The 19,604-nt window shown below is 37.7% G+C and overlaps 1 protein-coding gene across 4 annotated transcripts in view; it reads left to right on the top strand.

Annotated features, from left to right (window-relative positions):
- The window catches only part of LOC136886040 (cytospin-A), a 471,506-nt gene extending 462,310 nt beyond the window's left edge, over positions 1–9,196 (top strand). For all 4 annotated transcript variants that reach the window (XM_067158760.2, XM_067158757.2, XM_067158759.2 and 1 more), the window contains exon 17: positions 7,782–9,196. In XM_067158760.2, coding sequence (XP_067014861.2) covers positions 7,782–7,871 — 90 coding nt within the window. In that variant the 3' untranslated portion in view covers positions 7,872–9,196. The remainder of the gene's footprint in view (positions 1–7,781) is intronic.
- The last annotated feature ends 10,408 nt before the right edge of the window (positions 9,197–19,604 follow it).

Genomic DNA, 19,604 nt, shown 5'->3' with positions numbered 1-19,604 from the left:
AACACATACCAAAGTTGATCAAAATAATCAAAGAGATAACTTTATTAATTGTATTGATTAGGTGGACATCACATTCTTCTTTTTGTGACTGGATACACTTGTAAGTCTTTATTGTATGTACTACTCTTACTAACTTGCACAATAAAAATTGACTTCTAAGGTAATATCTGTTGCAAAAATTGTACCTAAAGTTGGACAAGAATTTGAATTTTTAATTTGACTTGTTATTTGCATCTCTGTTGATGAACTAAGGAAGGTAGTTGATATTAAGCATATATTTTACTGTTGTTTTTGTCAAAAGGTTGGCAAAATTTGTTAGTCTTGGAAAAAAATAAGTTATTTAGATATGAACCTACAAAATGGGCCTTAAAACATGCACATTTTGTATCTAGGTGCCCTTACGTGAAGTTGTTTTAAAATATGTGAACTACAGAAAAAAGAGAGAGAAAATAAGCAAACAAAGTACTGTAAGTATTGAATTGGTACTTACTGCAGGTGTAAGAGCTGGAAATAGGACTCAAACTGATACCCTCTGTTCTCTCAAAGAGTGTGTTAACTGATGCTGCCCGGATGATTCTTGCACACAGGAATCAGATTTCCAACATAAGCTAGAACTTTGTTATTTCAGAATTGTTCTCATGGGGTTGGAAAGAGTCTTATCTTCTGGAAGTTTCTTTATTGAAAAAGGTAGTGCAATATAAAAATAAGTGGTTTCTACAGACCACACAAAGTTTTGCATCTTCAGTAAATAACATTGTAATGTATCTGCCAATGAAATGTTAATATAGAAACCATACTTTCGGTAGAAGATTGGTTTCTGTATGTTGGTAACATTAAATTTGTATTGTATGTCTTGTTCGTATTCAACAGAGGGAATGTTGTTCATCGAGTTATTCGAGCTATGTATTTTTCATTTATAGGTCGGCCTGATTTAAGTGATCTCTTGAGCAGCCTCTTGTAACCAATCTTATTAATGAGGGACTGATAGTCTGAATCTGGAACGTGGAGATCTTTTGGACTGACATAGCCAAATATCCTCCTCGAAGTGTTGGGTTGAGGTAGAATCTTCATAGGTAGTTTGCAGTAGGTTCCCATCACCTGGTACATCATCATGTCATCAGGATGAGGCAGTTCTTGAGGTTCATCTCCATACCTGAGGTAGTCTTTCTGGTAGACTGTGTACCATACGTCTCTCTTTGACTTGTAAATCCGTTCTAACTCTTCTTCAGTCCAGTCTGTGAATTGACCTTTCTTGTAACGCTTTCTGAAGGCTGGGTTCTTCTCGAAGAAGCCCTCGTATTCTTCATGTGGGGTGAATATTTTATATTTAAAAACTTTAGGAAAGCGCTGAAAATCCCAAGTAGTGGTACTTAGAGGATGTTTAATATCACGAGGAATTTTGGTAACTTTGTCCAACAACGCCATAATAGTGGCATTGCCATAGTAATACTAAACTATAGGTGCTATTGTTATGATCAGTTATTGTTAGAGTTGTCAAATGTGTAATTATTTTTAAGCCAAGAGAAACATAGACGTATTGATTGATTGATTGATTGATTGATTGATTGATTGATTGATTGATTGATTGATTGATTGATTGATTGATTGATTGATTGATTGTATTAGCATGAGAGGAATCTTTCATTTGCACGATTTCACATTAGTGGATTTATCATAAGAGACCTCATTAGGGTTCAGTTGAACAATATAATTAATGCTGAAAGACCAAGAGAATTTGGTCATTGAAATGTGATGTTGCAGAAGAAAACTAATTTGTAAGTTATTGAATATCTTCTTCCTGGTCTCCTTCCATCCACAAAAAGAATATTGTTGGAGCAGAGTTTTACAGCTGGATGCCCTTCCTGTTGCCAACCCTTGCATGTTTCATTGGTGGTTTATAGTAGCTGTGTTTTGTGTTGATGAAGTGAGGTGTGTTAAGACGAACACAAACATCCAGTCCCTGACCCGGTTAAAATCCTCGGCCCAGCTGGGAAACGAACCCAGGGCCCTTTGAAACTGACCATTCAACCAGTGAGCCAGAAATAAACAAAAATATTGTATAGCTTCAGCTACTGTTTGCAGCCATTATGATTAAACACCATTTAGACTACCTGCATGTCATTTTCGATGTTCATTTGGCAGATGGCTCAGTTTTAATTAATTTCGCGAGGCTGAGTGGTACAGGCGGTTGAGGCGCTGGCCTTCGGACTCGTACTTGGCAGGTTCGATCCTGGCTCAGTCCGGTGGTATTTGAAAGTACTCAAATAGGTCAGCCTTGTGTTGGTAGATTTACTGGCACATAAAAGAACTCCCGCGGGACTAAATTCAGGCACTTTGGTGTCTCCGAAAACCGTAAAAGAAGTTAGTTGGACGTAGAGTCATTATTATTATTATTATTATTATTATTATTATTATTATTATTATTATTATTATTATTATTATTAAACAACTTGCTCTTTCTCAACTTCCTTCAGGCTAGCAACCCGTCAGGACATTTGATTGCTTTCAAGTCTTGCAAAAAGAAAAATACAAAACCGTAACGGGACGATGATGACTCTTTCTCAGACGAATGTCTCGGAGGCACTAGCCAGATCCTCTCTCGCTGTAGTTGCCCATGGAATGGTACATATCGTTCTTGGAAGAACATCTCTTTTCGAAACATCTGGGGCGAATCACATTCAGTTAAAACAAAGAAATAATGTTAGGTTTTGGTCCACCCAATTAGTATACAGTAAAACCTGTCTTAACGGACACCTCTCACCGGCGGACACCCCTCATTGGCGGACGATTTTCTAGGTCCGTAATTAAATGCCATGTTGTGTATGAGTAATTTACCCCTCTTATACGGACACCCTTTATTACGGACACGGACACACCATAGCCACGAGAAACTCCAATTAAACCTCTCCTAACGGACACTTTCTTTTTCAAAAAATTATGTACAGTATTTGTGTCCTGTACAGTATGTATTCGCTTACTTTTTGCACAGCCGGTACTTCCAAGAATCACAGACACCGTAACTTTTGATCCTGGCTGTACACATTCTTGGAAGGCAACACTAAGCTATGCTATCACTTCCGGAAGTTGTGTGATCTGACATGCTCGACAGCGCTGGAATTCGTACCTTCACTGTCAAGTTAATTTTCATTGACTCGTGGGCTTTTGATGTGTTCAATTTTACGTTAGTAAGTTGGTGTAAACATGGCTCCGAGGAAGTTTTTACTTTAAAAAGAAAAGGTAGGCATAATAGACTATCATAAACGTGAGAAGTGTGGTGTGCGTAAACTTTCCGAAGTGTTTAAGATTGGAAAGACACAGGCAGTGAAATTGTGAAAAAGCAAGAGGAACTAGTAAAGGAATGGCATTTAAATGGCAACGAACAGTGCATTAAACTGTTTCAAAGTGGTAGTGGAGCTCTCATTGACAAGGCAACGCTAAAGTGGTTCGCTAAAATAAGAAGTCAGAATGTCCCTGTGTCAGGACCAATGATACAAGCAAAAGCGTTAGAATTCGCGACAGAATTAGGAATTGGAGATTTCAAAGCCTCGAATAGCTGGCTAGAAAGATTCAGAAAGCGACATGGTATCAACTTCAGAGTGATTTGCGGAGAATCATCCAGTGTTAATATGGAGATTGTTGACACCTGGCAAGAAAAAACACCTTCCATCATAGACGGGTATGCTCCGGAAAATATTTTGAATGCCGATGAAACTGGATTATTTTTCCGTGCTTTACCTGACAAAACTTTGTGTTTCAAAGGAAATCGTTTTACTGGTGGAAAAGTTGCGAAAGAACGTCTTACGGTACTGTTATGTGCAAGTATGAGTGGTGATAGGAAAAGCTGCAAAACCAAGGTGTTTTAAAAATATGGACGTTACGAAGTTTGGCACTGAATGGAAAGCGAATAGGAAAGTATGGATGACCAGAGAAATAATGACAGAGTGGCTAGGGCAATTGGACAGAAAAATGATACGCCAGGAACGAAAAGTGTTATTATTCCTCGATAATGCAGCATCGCATCCGGATACAATTAAGTTGCAAAATGTGAAGATCGTCTTTCTCCCACCTAATGTAACATCAGTTTCTCAGCCGCTTGACCAAGGAGTGATCCAGAACTGCAAGGTTATGTACAGACAGTTAGTGATGAAGCACACAGTATCAGAACTTAACGGGAATGAAGTAACCCTTCAAACACTGACAAAGGGGCTGAATGTTCTCCAAGCAATTTCGTGGATAACCAATGCATGGAAAAACGTCACGGCCTCAACAAATCGCAAATGCTTTCTGAAAGCTGGGTTTCCCGCTAGTGGTGGACATCCCGAAATAGACTCGGATACCCTTCCTGACAGCATGGAAACAACACAAGAGTTTATTAATGCAGCAGGTTACAGTGTACAAGTGAACACCTATATCGAAAATGATTCAGATATTCCAACAGAGTGTGAGAGTGGAGACACGAAAACGATTCTTCAGTCAATCCAAGGGAAGAAGGACAAAAACGAAGATTTTTACGAAAGCGGGAGTGAAGGTGATGCTAATGACGACTTTGAAGAAAATACGGAAATGCATGTGCTGCCAATAACTTCGTACAGTGAGGCTCTCAGCTTTGTTAAGCGACTGAAAGAATTTTATTATAAACAAAATGATGAAAAAGGTGTAAATTTGACCCAGGATTTAATTACACATAGCGAAAACATCATTGCTAAACCGAAATGGACAAAACAAACGAACATTGAGGATTTTTTAAGTGCTAATGTTTTACTGTACTGTGCTAGAGATTGAGTTTCAAAAACTCACACGTTCTTCTTAATTTTAACATGGTGAACGGTAATAGTGTACAGTGTGCTCAATAGAGGTTTCCATAGAAGTGTGTTTGTCTCTTTAATACAGTGCATCGCAGCTGCAGCAGCCCATCTACAACTTTCTCATGTGAGTACAGTGCAGTATATTGTACAATACTGTATACGGTATGCAATTAAAGGTACATTTGCGAGAATTGTTAAAACATACAATACATGGGTTATTGTGTTCCACCTTATGTTTAATGGTACCGGTTTCATAACCTCTCGCGGGCGGACACCCCTTCATAACGGACATTTTTTTCGGTCCCGAAGGTGTCCGTTATAGGGAGGTTTTACTGTACATCACTTTACAAGTGAACTATTTAAATAAAACATATTAAAAATATTTAGGGACATGATTCATCTCTATTTGAGACTTCATCAGCCATAAAATCATGCGGTAGATTACAAAACCCAAAAATCAGTAACTGAGAAAATGGAAGAACCCAATCCCTTTTTAAGGACTATTTGAGAAATGCATAAGATATAAATATATATACATTATTTACACAAATTGACCCCGCTTCTTGCAAAAACTTTTGTCTTCAATCATCAGTATTAAAAAATTCGTAAATTGTACTTGTGTTCAGTTGACGAAAACATTGTGTAGAGAGTGGGGGAAAAAACTTTTTTTTTTTTTCTTCCTGTATAGTGGACATTTCTTAATAATGGACATTTGAGAAGTATGTTACGTATACTACGATGCTGCAGAAATGCAAACGACTGGCCTACAAGGAAAAGGTTGAAGTTGTTAACATCTGTGAGAAAGATAAACTTGCTGTTTGAGTCATGAGCCTGTGGTTGATGTTGGAGAAACTCAGATTAGTGACATTTTAAGAAACAAAAGTGACTTCCTTAAATTGTGGAATGGAAATAAAAAATCTTTCATGTAAACCCTTATTTTCCAGTAAACCGGGCTTGAAATTTGACAAGTTAACATTTGAACTAATCTTATTGTGCTCGTAGCAACAACATGCTTGTTAGTGGACTTGTTAACCTTGGAGGGGGAAAAAAAAAAAGCGCTCAAAATCTCTAAAAGAATTAGAGTATTATGAGTTTAAAGCATCTGTGGGACAAGTTGAGGGTTAGGCACAGTATCTCTTTTCGAAACATTTTGGACGAATAGTGTTCATTTGATGAAAACATTGTGTGGGAGTGAGAACATTTTTTTTTTTTTCCTGAATAGCAGACTTTTCTTAATAACAGATATTAATTTTTTTTTATCCAAGCCTGCCCATTATTGTGAAGTTTCACTGTATATATGAGGATTGGGGCAAAAGTCATGGCAACTTTTTTTTTTTTTTTTTTTTTTCTTGTAGATATGTGAACGGATCACAAACATATGTGTCGTATGGAAGTTCTGCAGGCATAGTGTTTATGCAGAACAACAGATGGCTCTATGATAGCTGGTAGTAGCGCAGCGAGGGCTGTGAAATCAGTCAGTTGGTGAGTGTTGTGCAAGATGGAAGTAACCCGTGTTGAGCAGCACGCTTACATCAAAATAGCCGTTCTCCAAGGAAGAAATGCGATGGAATGTCACAGTGAATTAGTGGAAGCCCTTGGGAATAATGCCCTACCATACTGTACAGTAGCACGGTGGGTAGGAAAGTTTCAGCAAGGACATATGTCGCCCATTGATGAGCAACACTCAGGATGACCTGTCAGTGTGCGGACCGACGTGGCACGTGCTGTCACCAAGCAGCTCCTGGATGAAGACAGACAATGGACGCTACTGGAGTTAGAGAGGGCAAGTGGCATCGAGAAACGCACCGTCCACAGGATATTGCGTAATGAGCTGCAACTGCGCAAAATCGCATCGCGGTTGGTACCGCATGCACTGACGGAAGTTCAAAGGTGGGTGCGGTATGCAATATGCCCCGACCACCTTGCATGCTGGCAATAGGATGGCGATCAATTCTTGTCATGAATAATTGCCATAGATGAATTTTTGGCCAGGGCATACGAACCAGAACTGAAACGTCAGTCCGTGGAGTGGCGACATGCTGGATCACCAAGGAGGCAGAAGGTCCATCAGAATCCTTCCCCAGTCAAATTGATGGTGATCGTCGCGTATGACGTCAGGGGTGTAATTGTTTGCCACTTTGTTCCACATGGCAGAACAGTGACCACACAGTACCACAGGGATTTCCTGGTGCGACAGATACGACGTGGCGTTTGGGAGAAACGTCCGGATCTTGTGAACAGTGCAATAATCTTGCACGACAATGCAAAACCACATAAAGCAGAGTGTGTAGGGCAGCTACTGCAACGTTGGGGGTGGGAAGAATTGGAGCACCCACCGTACTTGCCTGACATTTCGCCCTGTGACTTTTATCTCATTTGAAAGATTAAGGAACCACTACGTAGTAGGCGGTTGGCAACACGAGAGGACATTGCTAATGCTGTGCGCAAACAGGTGACCCAATTCACACATGGTGCGGCAAATGCTGAGGCAGATGGTATTCAGCGCCTCCCACATCGTTGGCAGCGTGTGGTGTCAGTAGCAGGGGACTACTTTGAGGTCTTTAGGCCCAGGTTTGTCATATCAACTTTATGTGTACTGTGTTGTCATTCTTTTGCACCGGGGAGGCCATATTGCCCTGTATACTACCGTAATAAATTAGTGTGTTATAATATTTCAGTGCTATTCATTGTCCACACATGTAGTTAACACATTGTCCTTTTGTCTGTATACATCGCATTTTCCAACCGGACTGGTATCTTCAATGGAAAAAAAATAGTTGCCATGACTTTTGCCCCAACCCTCGTATTCTAAGATGTTTGTTGAAGAAATAAACAAGCATAATAGTAATACTAATTCTGGTTTTCCTTTATAGATGTTTTAAGAGAGTACTTGTTAACGACATGAAATATTTTTGTACATTGAAAAATTTGTAATATGTTTTTTAAAGGTGGATGGAATGTTCTTGTATTTTTCAGAATCTGGGGGACATGATCCAGTTGGAAAGGCCGGACTGGAACCAAGTCATGGCCTATGTCACGGCAATCTACAAACATTTCGAGACCTGATCGAGGCCCAGTAGTTTAGTACCTCTTGTGGAGAGGCATGATCTAGTCAAAATACAAAGTGGGTAGGAAAAAAAAAAAAGGAAAATGTTAAAAAAAAAAAATCATTAGCCTAATGGAGACTGATAGATTTTGTGATTCATGTGATGGTATAATCTGCCCATGGCTGTCTCCTGAATGCAAAGAGGAGGAGGTAGTGTAAGATATTTCTCTCTATTGAAAATTAAAAGCAGTCACTGTAGAGTAAGACTTTGAATATTACTGCTGATAGACATCATTTATGAAATCCTGTTACAGTTGTAATCCCAAGAATAGCCTTGCTCTTTTTACTGAATTTTCATTTGTTGTATGAAGGTTATGTAGGTTAATTTGTCTTCTTATTCATCCTTCTAAAGTCATTTACAGTCAAAATCATGTAGAGGTGCAGAGAGCATAAAGACTCAGAGTTTCCAACATTCAAGTTAAGCCAAACGTCTGTAAGAGATGGAATTGTTGCTTAAAGCAACTATTCAGATCTCGTTAGTGGAGTCTTAAATCCGAATGCTCGACATTCAGCCTCTTCCTTCTATATCGCTGAATGATGTGCAATACAGATGGGGAGCAGGCCAGATTTTATTTATTAGAAACTTCATTACAGCTGATGGCTGAGGTATCTGCTCTCTGGGAGGAGGGTGGAATATAAGCTTCTTTCCTCCAAGGAGCAGACAGAAAAGAGATGTTCTTAAGGGACTAAGGTTCATTTCTTGGTATTATTGTATGGCATCAGGGGTGTACTAGATAATATCAAAAAGTTTCCATTAATGCCCAGATAAATTTTTTGGTCCAAATTATTTGAAATTATGATAGTTATAAGGTAAGTTTTGATGTCAGAAATAAGAGCAAAACGTTTTTAATTTAGTAATGCCGGTATAATGACCTGTATGATATATCATACCATAGGCATTAACAATATAAAAAATGTCTAACAATAATAAACCAGTAAATTATTAAAAATTACTCCACCAATATACATTTAGCCTCGTTAAGATATCAGCGGATACTACTGTGAGAGACATTTGTTTGGTACAGTAGGCAGCAAAACAAAGTTCAGGTTGCCGGCCAACATTGCATTGGAAATGAAATTTGGCACTTTCCACAATATGCAAAGTGCCATTTGGTGCTCTGCCAAGCAACTAAGTGATCTATACAATCATATTTGATATCTCCCTAACTACCCTTTCTTCCTGTAGGTGTTAGAGGTTTATGCAGCCTATCTTCAGGCCCCACAAGCAGTGCAGAAACAATTATCTGCCAGAATTCTAGCAGAGGAATATCATTGTGGAATGGTCTATATAACATTTTTAAATTGAAGATAAGACGATTTAAGAGTAGCCAATGTAACTTTTTGGAGTATATCCTCATTCCCTACTGGCCTCTCATTTTGTTGATTAGGTCTACAACTCCCTTACCTGAGTATTCACAAGTATTGGTAGTGTGAACTCTTGTTTCTCCTGCTTGTTCCCACTCTAATGTGCACGTGCGCAAGTTCCCAAACCAACTACTTCAGGTGTCCAAATGTTAGTTGATATAATAAGGAGCATTGTCATTCCATCTTACTAAAGAAAAATTATTTGCCCTTGCTCATCCTGAAAGGCACAGTCGTTCCCTGTCGATGCGTTCTTCAGATATCGTAGTGGTGCTTTTCTAATTCAATCTGCCCTGATTGTACCAATGCATATGCTTTTTGCCTTTTTTATAAGTAAAATAAATGCTTACCAGAACAGAAATTATTGTGAGGTGACAGGTACTGAGTAAATGAAACTGATATTTACACTTTACATTTACTTTGTGGTTCACTACCGTTGCCTTCATTCATGTTGGTAAATTAGATAAGCCCACATACTGCAACAGCGAGTTACGATATTGTAAATACCCAATGTATGATATATCATACACCATTGGAAGACAGACTGTGGCTCTCTAGATATTTTAGAAAACCAGCATATTATCAAGAAAAGACATAATTTACATTATAGGCTATCATTCTAAACAAAAATGATATAATTAGTACTAAAAGTGAGAACGCGATAATTTCATCTGTTCGAGGAAACTTTCCTGACAATTGTTGAACAAGTTTAAACAGTTCTGTTATAAGAGAGAGGAGGAGGTAAACGAATGAAAATCACATTGAAGGCAGCAGACAATATACTACCAACCTGAAGCAAATAATTCTCTCAACTTACAAGTGTCAAAAGGAAAGTAAATATTCTGTGCATACGATATACAATGGGCATTAACGAGTTAAACTTTTATTTATAGAAACAATTACAGTTCAATCCACTTCATGCACACCCATATACTGATCATCTGTTCTAGTCACTGCATCATTCCTTTTGGAACCATTTGTATACAGTTGCCTTCTTTTCAGACAAATGAACCTACATAACCTTCATACTAGAAATGAAAATTTATTGAAGAGAGTAAGACAATTACATGATTTCATAAATGTTGTCTACCAGCAGTAATATTCCAAGCCTTATTTTACAATAAATGATTTTGAAGACCTGCAATGCCCTGCAGTTTTTCTCAGCCTGCTCATGAACTTGATGTTGATCTCTGCTCGAATGCACCATTCCACCAGACACTTTAAAGCCACCTATTGAATAGAGTCTTGCAGTACCTCTGAACTCAAGGTTAGATACATCTGGGTATGCAGAAGTAGGGTCACCAACTCTCTGCATATTTACATCTTGTTGAGCATTTCCGGAAACATACATGTACATACTCTTGTTGTAGATCCACAGATTTGATCCTTATTATCACTTCAACCTAGTGGTTCAGTAAAACCTCATTTATCTAGACTACTATGAAGGGAACTGGGTAATTGAAAATCTTGATAATCAAGTAGTTAAGAAGTTCAAATAAAGTAAAACATAATTTTTGCTGCGTAGTAATACCTGTACTTCATCTTTTACGTAAAGAAATCTCATTTTGAAGCAATTAAGTTAGTAATATAAAAAGAAAGATTTGTTCATCATTTTCATTTCCATTTGTCCAGCTCCTGCCAGGTCAGGGTGTTGATGGCACTTCTCCACCGTTGCCTCTCCTTTCACCACTCCTCTTCAGTAATTGTATTCCTGTCCAGTCGTATTTTTCTTATACTGTTCTTGACAGAGTCCATCAGTCTTGCTCCGGGTTTCCCATTTGTCCTCTTTCCTTCTATTTTAGCCTCCAATACTTGTTTTGGTATCCTTCCCTCCTCCATCGTCTCAACATGTCCAAACCATCTCAATTTATTCTTCTCCCTCCTATCACTGAGTTTTTCTACCCCTATCTCTTTTCTGACCTCAACATTTCTTACTCTGCCTCTCCTTGTCTTCCGTACAATACTCATCAGGAACTTCATCTCACTGGCCTGAATTTTACTTGCATTTCTTGCTGTCAAAAGTCCAAGTCTCTGATGCAAACATTAATATAGGGGTGTAGTACATCTTGCACATTCTCTCTTTACATTTCATAGGAACTTCTCTGTTCCACACAAGGTTCCTTACATTCTGGTGGAATGCTGCAATGCCCTGCAGTTTTTCTCAGCCTGCGTATGAACTTGATGTTGATCTCTGCTCGAATGCACCATTCTACCAGACACATTAAACATTGTTCATATGCTTAGAAAAAAGTTTGTACCTGAAAACTCTTTAATTGTTTATTACTTACCATTTTGCATTTTATTCATCATAATGAATTGAATAAATAAATAAATAAATAAATAAATAAATATCAAATAATCTAGAGACAGATGAAATTGTGATGAACGTGTGTATGTATTCTTAATTGGTAGCATAGGCTCAGTCATCTGTGGATATTTACTTTTAGGTAAATAATTTGGTTAGAATTTTGTTCATTATAGTACTTGTCTCTTTCATCATTGGATGTCAACTAAAGCAGAGAAGAGATTTAAATAATATCCTATAAAATTAGAAAAATATAAAGTGAATTTAAAACTATGCTTCAGAACTGTTGCACGATAAATATTGAAAAGAACAATACTTAAATGGAACTAATGTCGCATGTCATAGAGATCAAGAGGGTTTGTGCTGCTTTATTATTCAAAGGGTTACACCTTTCACTGCTTGGGACCAATATTCCAGGTGGAGGGTACATGTAGGGAGAAACTAAGAGGATCTGAGTGGGATGGAAATTTTCTAGGCATCTCGTATATCCGTGATACCCGTTCGACTGGTGCAGACTAAACGAAGGTCATATAAATGAAGTTTTGGTGTTCTTCCTTTTGTATTACTTGAATACTAACATGTTCAATTGTGTAAGGTTTCTGTGCATTCATCTTGAGGCAGAAATGTTTTTTTAATTTTCAGTTTTTCCATATTAAAAATGGTATCTTCATCCACAGCATCACTCTTGTAGACACTGTCACTTAACGGGTCCTTTCCTTCCATCCATCCAGCCACTCCTGTGTGTCCTGCATGCTACAAGGTAAGTTCATCGGTCCTTCCGTACGGCTCTGCTATTCATTGCGATGATCAGTCGAGGATCTTTAAGAGTACTAGCTTTCTCCTAAAACCTATGCCTACAGAACACGCAAATACAGTTTCATACTTTGAATTTGAGGATTCTGTGTGATAATGATAGTTTGAACTATGTCCTCTTTCACTGAGTGATGTATAACTTTTTTAATAACTGCTTCTTATTAGCAAACCACTTGTTGACATTCTTACTTCAACCATTCTCCTTACTTGTATTGTGTCAGATTCTCTATTATATCCTGTGGCATTTTATCTGTTCTCAACTAGCCCATTATTCCCATTTTACTAGCCAAAGAAACATCATTCCATTAGCCTGTATGTAGTTCCTGAAGCTTATTCTATATAAAGACTAAGAAAATATTTTACAAGTTGCTGAATAATGTGGGATAAACAAATAGCCAAAGTAGTGTTTTGTCTTCTTGGTTGTTAATCAACCACTTCAAAAAAAAAATATTGTCATTGAAAAATATTGTCATTAACTCCTAGTGCTAAGTGAAATCCTTCAAATTAAAACGGCTAAATATTTTTTGTTCATTTCTAACACTTCAGGAAAAAACTCAATCAAATTTTAATTTTCAGTCATATTTGTACAGTGATTGTCACAGATTCTCCACTCCAGAAGGCCAGGAAGGGGAATGAACAAGCCTCCTCCATAAACTTCTGTCTTGCCAGCACTCCTCTTCCCTGTATCTTCTCCCATTTTGGTGTCCTGGCCAGTCATCTCTCTCTTTACATGAATCCATTCTCATAATGTGGCCAAACCATTTCAGTTAGAATTCTTCTAGAAAATCAAGCACACACTGTCGTAGCCTTAGTTGAAGGCAGATTGATTCAATTTTTATTTTATCGCTTCTGGTTTTCTGTCTACTCGACCTAAGGTACAGTTGACTGTTCTCTACTGCCCAGTATTGCAGTTTCCAGTCCATAGGTCAGATATGTAGCAAGTAGGTCATGTTTTTGGAAAACATTTGTTCCATAATAGTTAGGAAACATTACTGTAAATGGAAAAATTGTGGATTATTTGTTGTCTTCAGTCAGTAAAACTTGATTTTCAAACATGAATTTGAAGGGTAGATTATCGTCGGAATATCAGTAAGACTTGACAAACACTGATGTTCTTTGTTACTCTTGTGTAATCATGTTTATTTTCTCAGTTACCTACACGTTCAACTAGTTCATTATTATATAACTGCATCATCCTTCAAATTCAGTCACACCACAGTGGTGAACTGTCTTCTATTTTAAACAAGCCCTTAGCATAATTGCATGCAGCTTTTAGTTGACAATTTAAATACCCTGTACTTGATGAAATATCAGAATTTAAGGAGTTACAAGCTCTTGTGCCTGACAAATAATTGTCTTTTGCATGTTCAGCAGTTTTGTAGAAGAATGAGAAATACTTTCTTGGCTCTCGTAGGATTTAGAGATGGCTCGTGTAGATATTGGCATAAAATAATTTAAGGTCTTTTATGTCGAGGTGAGAGAAAGATGGCTTTTTTTAAAACTGAAAACTAGGAAAATATAGAATTTTTCTTTGTGTTGTGATGATAAAAATGTTGTGTATGAAATTCCTATGCCTATTATTAACACCTCACAGCTTTGATACTGACCTTGCAGCTGTTTTCTCCCCCATTTTTTGAATATTTAAAGCCTATTTGCCATCCTCCACCTCCAACATATACTTCTGTTTTGCATTACCACTGGTGAATGACGATATTTTAAATGAAGCATTGACCGGAGACAGCCACGTGCTTACATGTACCATCATTGGATGTACAGTTATTGGGGCAGCTTAATAAGCCGCCTCATATTGTGAACTCATTCCATCCTTCCAACATTCTAAAACGATTCACTTTTTTAAGCATGACACTGTGTCTCCAATATGTATACATATTGTAAAAATGTTTACTTTATTTTTAATAATATATATCAAAGAAAGGTTACTATGTATTTTAAAAATGACAGTTATCTCAGATTGTATTTATTGTGTAATGTTTGAGTTCCTAAAACCACTTAAGGATTGCATGCCGTTTATATGTGCAGTATTGTAAGCCATTTATAAATATATATACACATATTATGTATTATAATACTCTTGTTTAATGTAATTTTATTATATAAACAAATGAAATAAATATGTTTTTAGGTTATCATGTTTTATTTGTTACCACTTCCATTACTTAGTTTCAAAGAGATTGTCGTTTATTGTTATTGTGTTTAAAATTATTAAAGAAATTTTTTATGAAAGTTTTCAGACATATGCTTACACAACATTGGTAAAAGACAGACTTTGGTTAATTTTGAAGTTTTACCTAAAGCCATTAATACCCTGCCAAGAGCAGACATCCTATCGGACAACAACCTGTTTTGTGGTACAATATGCCTCCGTCTGAAGAAAATACAGAGGTTACAAGTAACTGACAGACTGGATAGAAACAGCAAAGCACTCAGTTATGACGAGAAAAAGCAAGAGGTTGTTAAAAATCTAGAACAATAATTTGAAATCCAGGGAGAGACAGATACTATGAAGGACACGTGGACTGCATTCAAAAACTTCATAATGGATACTGCACACACGTGCTCAACATCAGAGATCACTTAAAGAAAACGTGGATGATAAATCCCATTCTGGCCCTTATACAAACGAGATGTCAATATAAAGACTGAGATCCGGGTAGATATAGAGAACTCAATATAAGAATCAGACGAGCAATCGAGAAGGCCAAAGCCACATTACTTAGGGATTGATGTCCCGAAATTGAGGACCTAGATAGGCACCATGATATGTTACATCTGCACAAGAAAATTCATGAGGTGGTTGGGCTTAGGTTGACTAGTCAACTGAGCTTCCTGGCAGATACAAACAGCAACCTGATTCTGAATGAAGACATGAAGATGCAGCAATGGATAGAGTTTATATGAGAACTACAACAGGGAAGACCTAGAAGAAGCTGCAAAGGGCCCATCGATTACAGTGGCTGAGGTAGAACAGCCCCTAAATCATAATCATCATCATCATCATCATCATCATCATCCTAAACCATCTCCACTTTCCCGGGTGTGGTATATGAGCCTCCTCCAGAAGATAAAAATTGCAAAAGCTCCATGGCCAGGGGAACTTCCACCAGAATTGATTAAAATTCTGGGTGAACAAGTGAGAATCTTCAACAAGATTTACGAGACTGGAGAACTCCCTGACGACTGGCTTAGTCGAGTTCCATGAGCTTGCCAAAGAGACCTAACGCAAGAGAATGCAAAGACCACCGTAATAATCAGCCTGATGAGCACTGCACTGAAAATCTGTGTATAGTTTATTCACCGACGTATTTACAAGAAAAGTTCAGATTCCGTAAAGGCCTTGGAACACTCAGAGCCCTGTTTGGCATTCAAGTCTTTGTTCGGAGATGCAGAGAGGTCTGTTGCCTGGTATTCATGTGCTTCACTGACTTTGAGAAAGCATTCGACAGAGTTTGGCATGAAAAGATGATGACCATACTGAAGGAGAGAAGTATGGATGACAAAGAGCTGCGTAATTAAAAGCCTGTATTGGAAACAGAAGGCCTGTGTTCAAGTGGGACACTGACTCGTGAATGAATTCGCAATCAAATGAGGTGTGAGGGAAGGCTATATTCTGTCCCGTTCCTGTTCAACCTGTACTCTTGAGACCTGCTTCAGGAAGGCTCTACATGATATGGACACTGGCATCAAAGCAAATGGAGTGACAATTAACATCAGATATGCTGATGACACTGTTCTTATAGCCAACAGTGCAGGGAACCTATAACAGATCTTGTCAAAAGTCGTGGAGACATGGAAAAACCTTGGACTAAACTTTAACTTAAAGAAGACCAAATACATGATTGTGAGCAAGGGCTCTGTCGTAGATCTCAGTCTGTGGGTTAATGGAGTTCCGATACAGAGGTTCGAGAAAATCTTGTATCTAGGTAGCATCTTAAACAAGCAGAGATGATTCCCAAGAGAAGGCCGGGGCTCTTATCAGAGAACTACCATTACAGCTGTGTTTTCTTCAGCGTGGTGTACAGAGTAGAGACCTGGACTATGGCAAAAGCTACCATGAGAAGATTAGAAGCGTTTGAAATGTGGGTCTACCGGAACATAATTCACATCAACTGGGTAGACAGAATATGCAGTGAGGAGGTATTAACCAGCGTGAGTAAAGAAAAAGAACTGTGTAGGGCTGTTAAGGACAAGAAGCTCTCCTACTTTGGTCTATCATGAGGCACCCAGAAACTTACACCCTCTTCCAAATAATTATACAAGAGAAGATCGAGGGGAAGAGAGGTTCTGGGAGACCCTGCACGTCTTGGCCGGAGAACCTGCGACAGTGGTTCGGTCAAACAACTATTTCGCTATTCCACGTATTCGCCAACAAAACTACGATAGTCAAAATGATCACCAACATCTGTTGATGTATACAGCACCAGAAGAAGAAGAAGAGTAAAGCAGGGATTCTGAACCTTTTTAAGATAATGAGCACCACCACATGAATAAATAAATATATTTTTACACAACATTCAACAAGTTAATGAGATTCTTGAGTTTATAATTGCTCAGAATTTCAGTAAATGTCCAGGGAAAAGTCGCTTGTAATTACACGTAAACAAAATGAAATGGCGTATGGGAGTGCCGGAGTGTCTGTGGACATGTTCGGCTCGCATGGTGCAAGTCTTTTAATTCGACTCCCCTAGGCGACCTGCACGTGGTGATGAGGATGAAATGAAGACGACACATACACCCAACCCCTGTGCCAGTGAAATTAACCAATGGCAGTTAAAATTCCTGACCCTGCCGGGAATCGAACCTGGGACCAAAGGCCAGCACGCTAACCATTTAGCCATGGAGCTGGACACATGTAAACAGTTCTGCAGATGAAAATTAGTTAATTGTGATTGTGCTTTGTTCTGGAGAATTTCACAAGTGAGATAGCATTCTTGCACAGATAGCTCATCCTGAATATAGCCAAACACACTGCAATATTTGGAACCTTTTATTTTCTTCTGGTCTCCAAAAGACAATGATTTTTTTCTTTTTGAACAAACATTTCAGTGGTAAGGAGAACTAGAGATTTGTCTATTCAATTTCTCCATGAGAAGCCAGATTATTCTTTTGAATAAACTTCGTTTTTCTGATGAATTCCACACTGGATTGAAAGATGTTGCATAGCATGTTAAACAATTATTATTTTTTTCTTTAAAAAGTATGAAAATGTTTATTCAAATTATCTAGAATTGCTAGCAGGACAATTTTAGGAATGTCAAACTGGGCTTGGTCAAGGCAAGGCAACATGCCCTGAACATTTCTCTCTCAAATCGCAGGACTTGCAACTGTTTGAAAAGAACACATCTTCAGTTAATGTGTCGTAACTTGAACGCAACATCTTTTTAGAATTTGTTACCTTTAGTGTGCTGTACATTGGATCTTCTTGTTAACACAACCACTCATTTGCAAAAAGAAATTAAGTAGAACAAAATTCATTTTAGGAACTCTTTGAAGACAGATTGGAACAAAAATAAAAATTTAGTGTTTATATTCCTTTGATTTCTGCTCTCTCATGATTTTTCAATAAAAACTTAGTATTTAAGTGTAAAATTAAAACTGCTTATTTGCAAAAAAACTAAATGGTTTGAAAACTTTCCCAAATAAAACATAATACATTTATTCCAGTCATCCAGGAAAGAAATAAAGCAAAAGCCTTAAGCAGGGCATAATGTGCAAAAAAAGAAATTAAATATACTTGAACTTAATTCCTCCAACAAGAATACGATACAGTCGAACCTCCCTTCTGTGGACACCGTCGGTTCCGAGGAAAAATGTCCGTTATGAGAAGTGTCCGCTAAAACAAGTTTGTAAAAATAATTGAACATTTTAACGGCCAAGAACATTCATTACAAGTTATAAATCTCATTATGAAACCGTATTGGATTTCAGAATAAGGAGTTATTATATTAATAAAACCACCTTTCCAATACACAATGTCCTTTATATTTAGGATAAAACCATTTAATTACAAGTAGGACATGTTTCGCTCAATCTTAGTGAACATCATCAGCTATAGATAACATAATCCATGGTGGGTCAGGGCCCTGATCCTGGTATATATAACGAAAAAACTTCTAATATACAAAATACGAATTTTAACAATTTAAAAATAATCAATAAGAATATATTATGTCTATTAATACAAATATTGATCATTAAAATTGCTTAAAATGTAAGTGGAACTAAGAATTTTGATAAGGTTCCTCCTCTTTTGATAAAAAAATGTCCTACAACTGCAGTGAAATTTATTTTCTGCCTCAAATTAATACATCTACAGTGCATATATACATAGAGGGAGAGAGAGATCCAGCAGTAACTGTAAGAACATTTAGGCCTGTATTAATTTCAGGTAGAAAATAAAGTGAACTGCAATTTGCATAATATTTTTGTTCCCATTTTTATCTTCATGTTCCCTCAAATATTAATTTGTTGTGTACAAGAAATATAGCTGCGACAAGACTCAAATTCACATCTTCGAGGTTGGCAGACAAGTACGGTGACCACTAGGCCTCCACTCGGGTTGACTGCGATGTAACTCTCCAAGTATATATGCCTTGCATTGGAATTGGGGATTCATCAGTTTTTCGGAAATTATTAGGTTGCGGACGTGACATCTTTAAGTAAGATTTGTTCGCCTTTTAATGTTCTATCACCTCCACTTTGTCTGAAGTGGATCCTGCGTCATGATATTTGACTTTTTTGAGAACGAAAGCATATTGACCTAAACCCTTTTACACGAGTTACTGTTGAGTGTCCCCCAACAGGTACATTGAAGCTCGTTGAAATCGGTTGGCCGTAGTGTCTGGCCTCTCCTTGTTAGTGGAAAAGCTTTACAACAGAATGGAGAGGGATAAACTTACATGGTTTGGAGATGTGAAGAGGCTGGAAGAGGGAAGGAGACTCAGACTCAGACTCAGACTAAGGTGGTTGAAAACTATCGAGAATACTATAATTAGAAGAAACCTGGATTAGAAAACAGTTAAGGAGGAACAATGGTGGGAGCTAGACAAGGGAAATGAATAACGACAATATCGATTTACATTATTCACAAGAGATCATTGTGTTTCTGCACTAGCTGGTGTCAGTTTTCTTCATCTGTCGCTAACCACTAAACTTTACTTTGAGAATGATCGCTCAGAGTTCACATTTGCACACA

This window comes from Anabrus simplex, chromosome X (assembly GCF_040414725.1).
Source record: "Anabrus simplex isolate iqAnaSimp1 chromosome X, ASM4041472v1, whole genome shotgun sequence".
NCBI classification, from domain to species: domain Eukaryota; kingdom Metazoa; phylum Arthropoda; class Insecta; order Orthoptera; family Tettigoniidae; genus Anabrus; species Anabrus simplex.
Note: the sequence above shows the minus strand (reverse complement) of the source record. Positions and strands in the feature narration are given on the sequence as shown.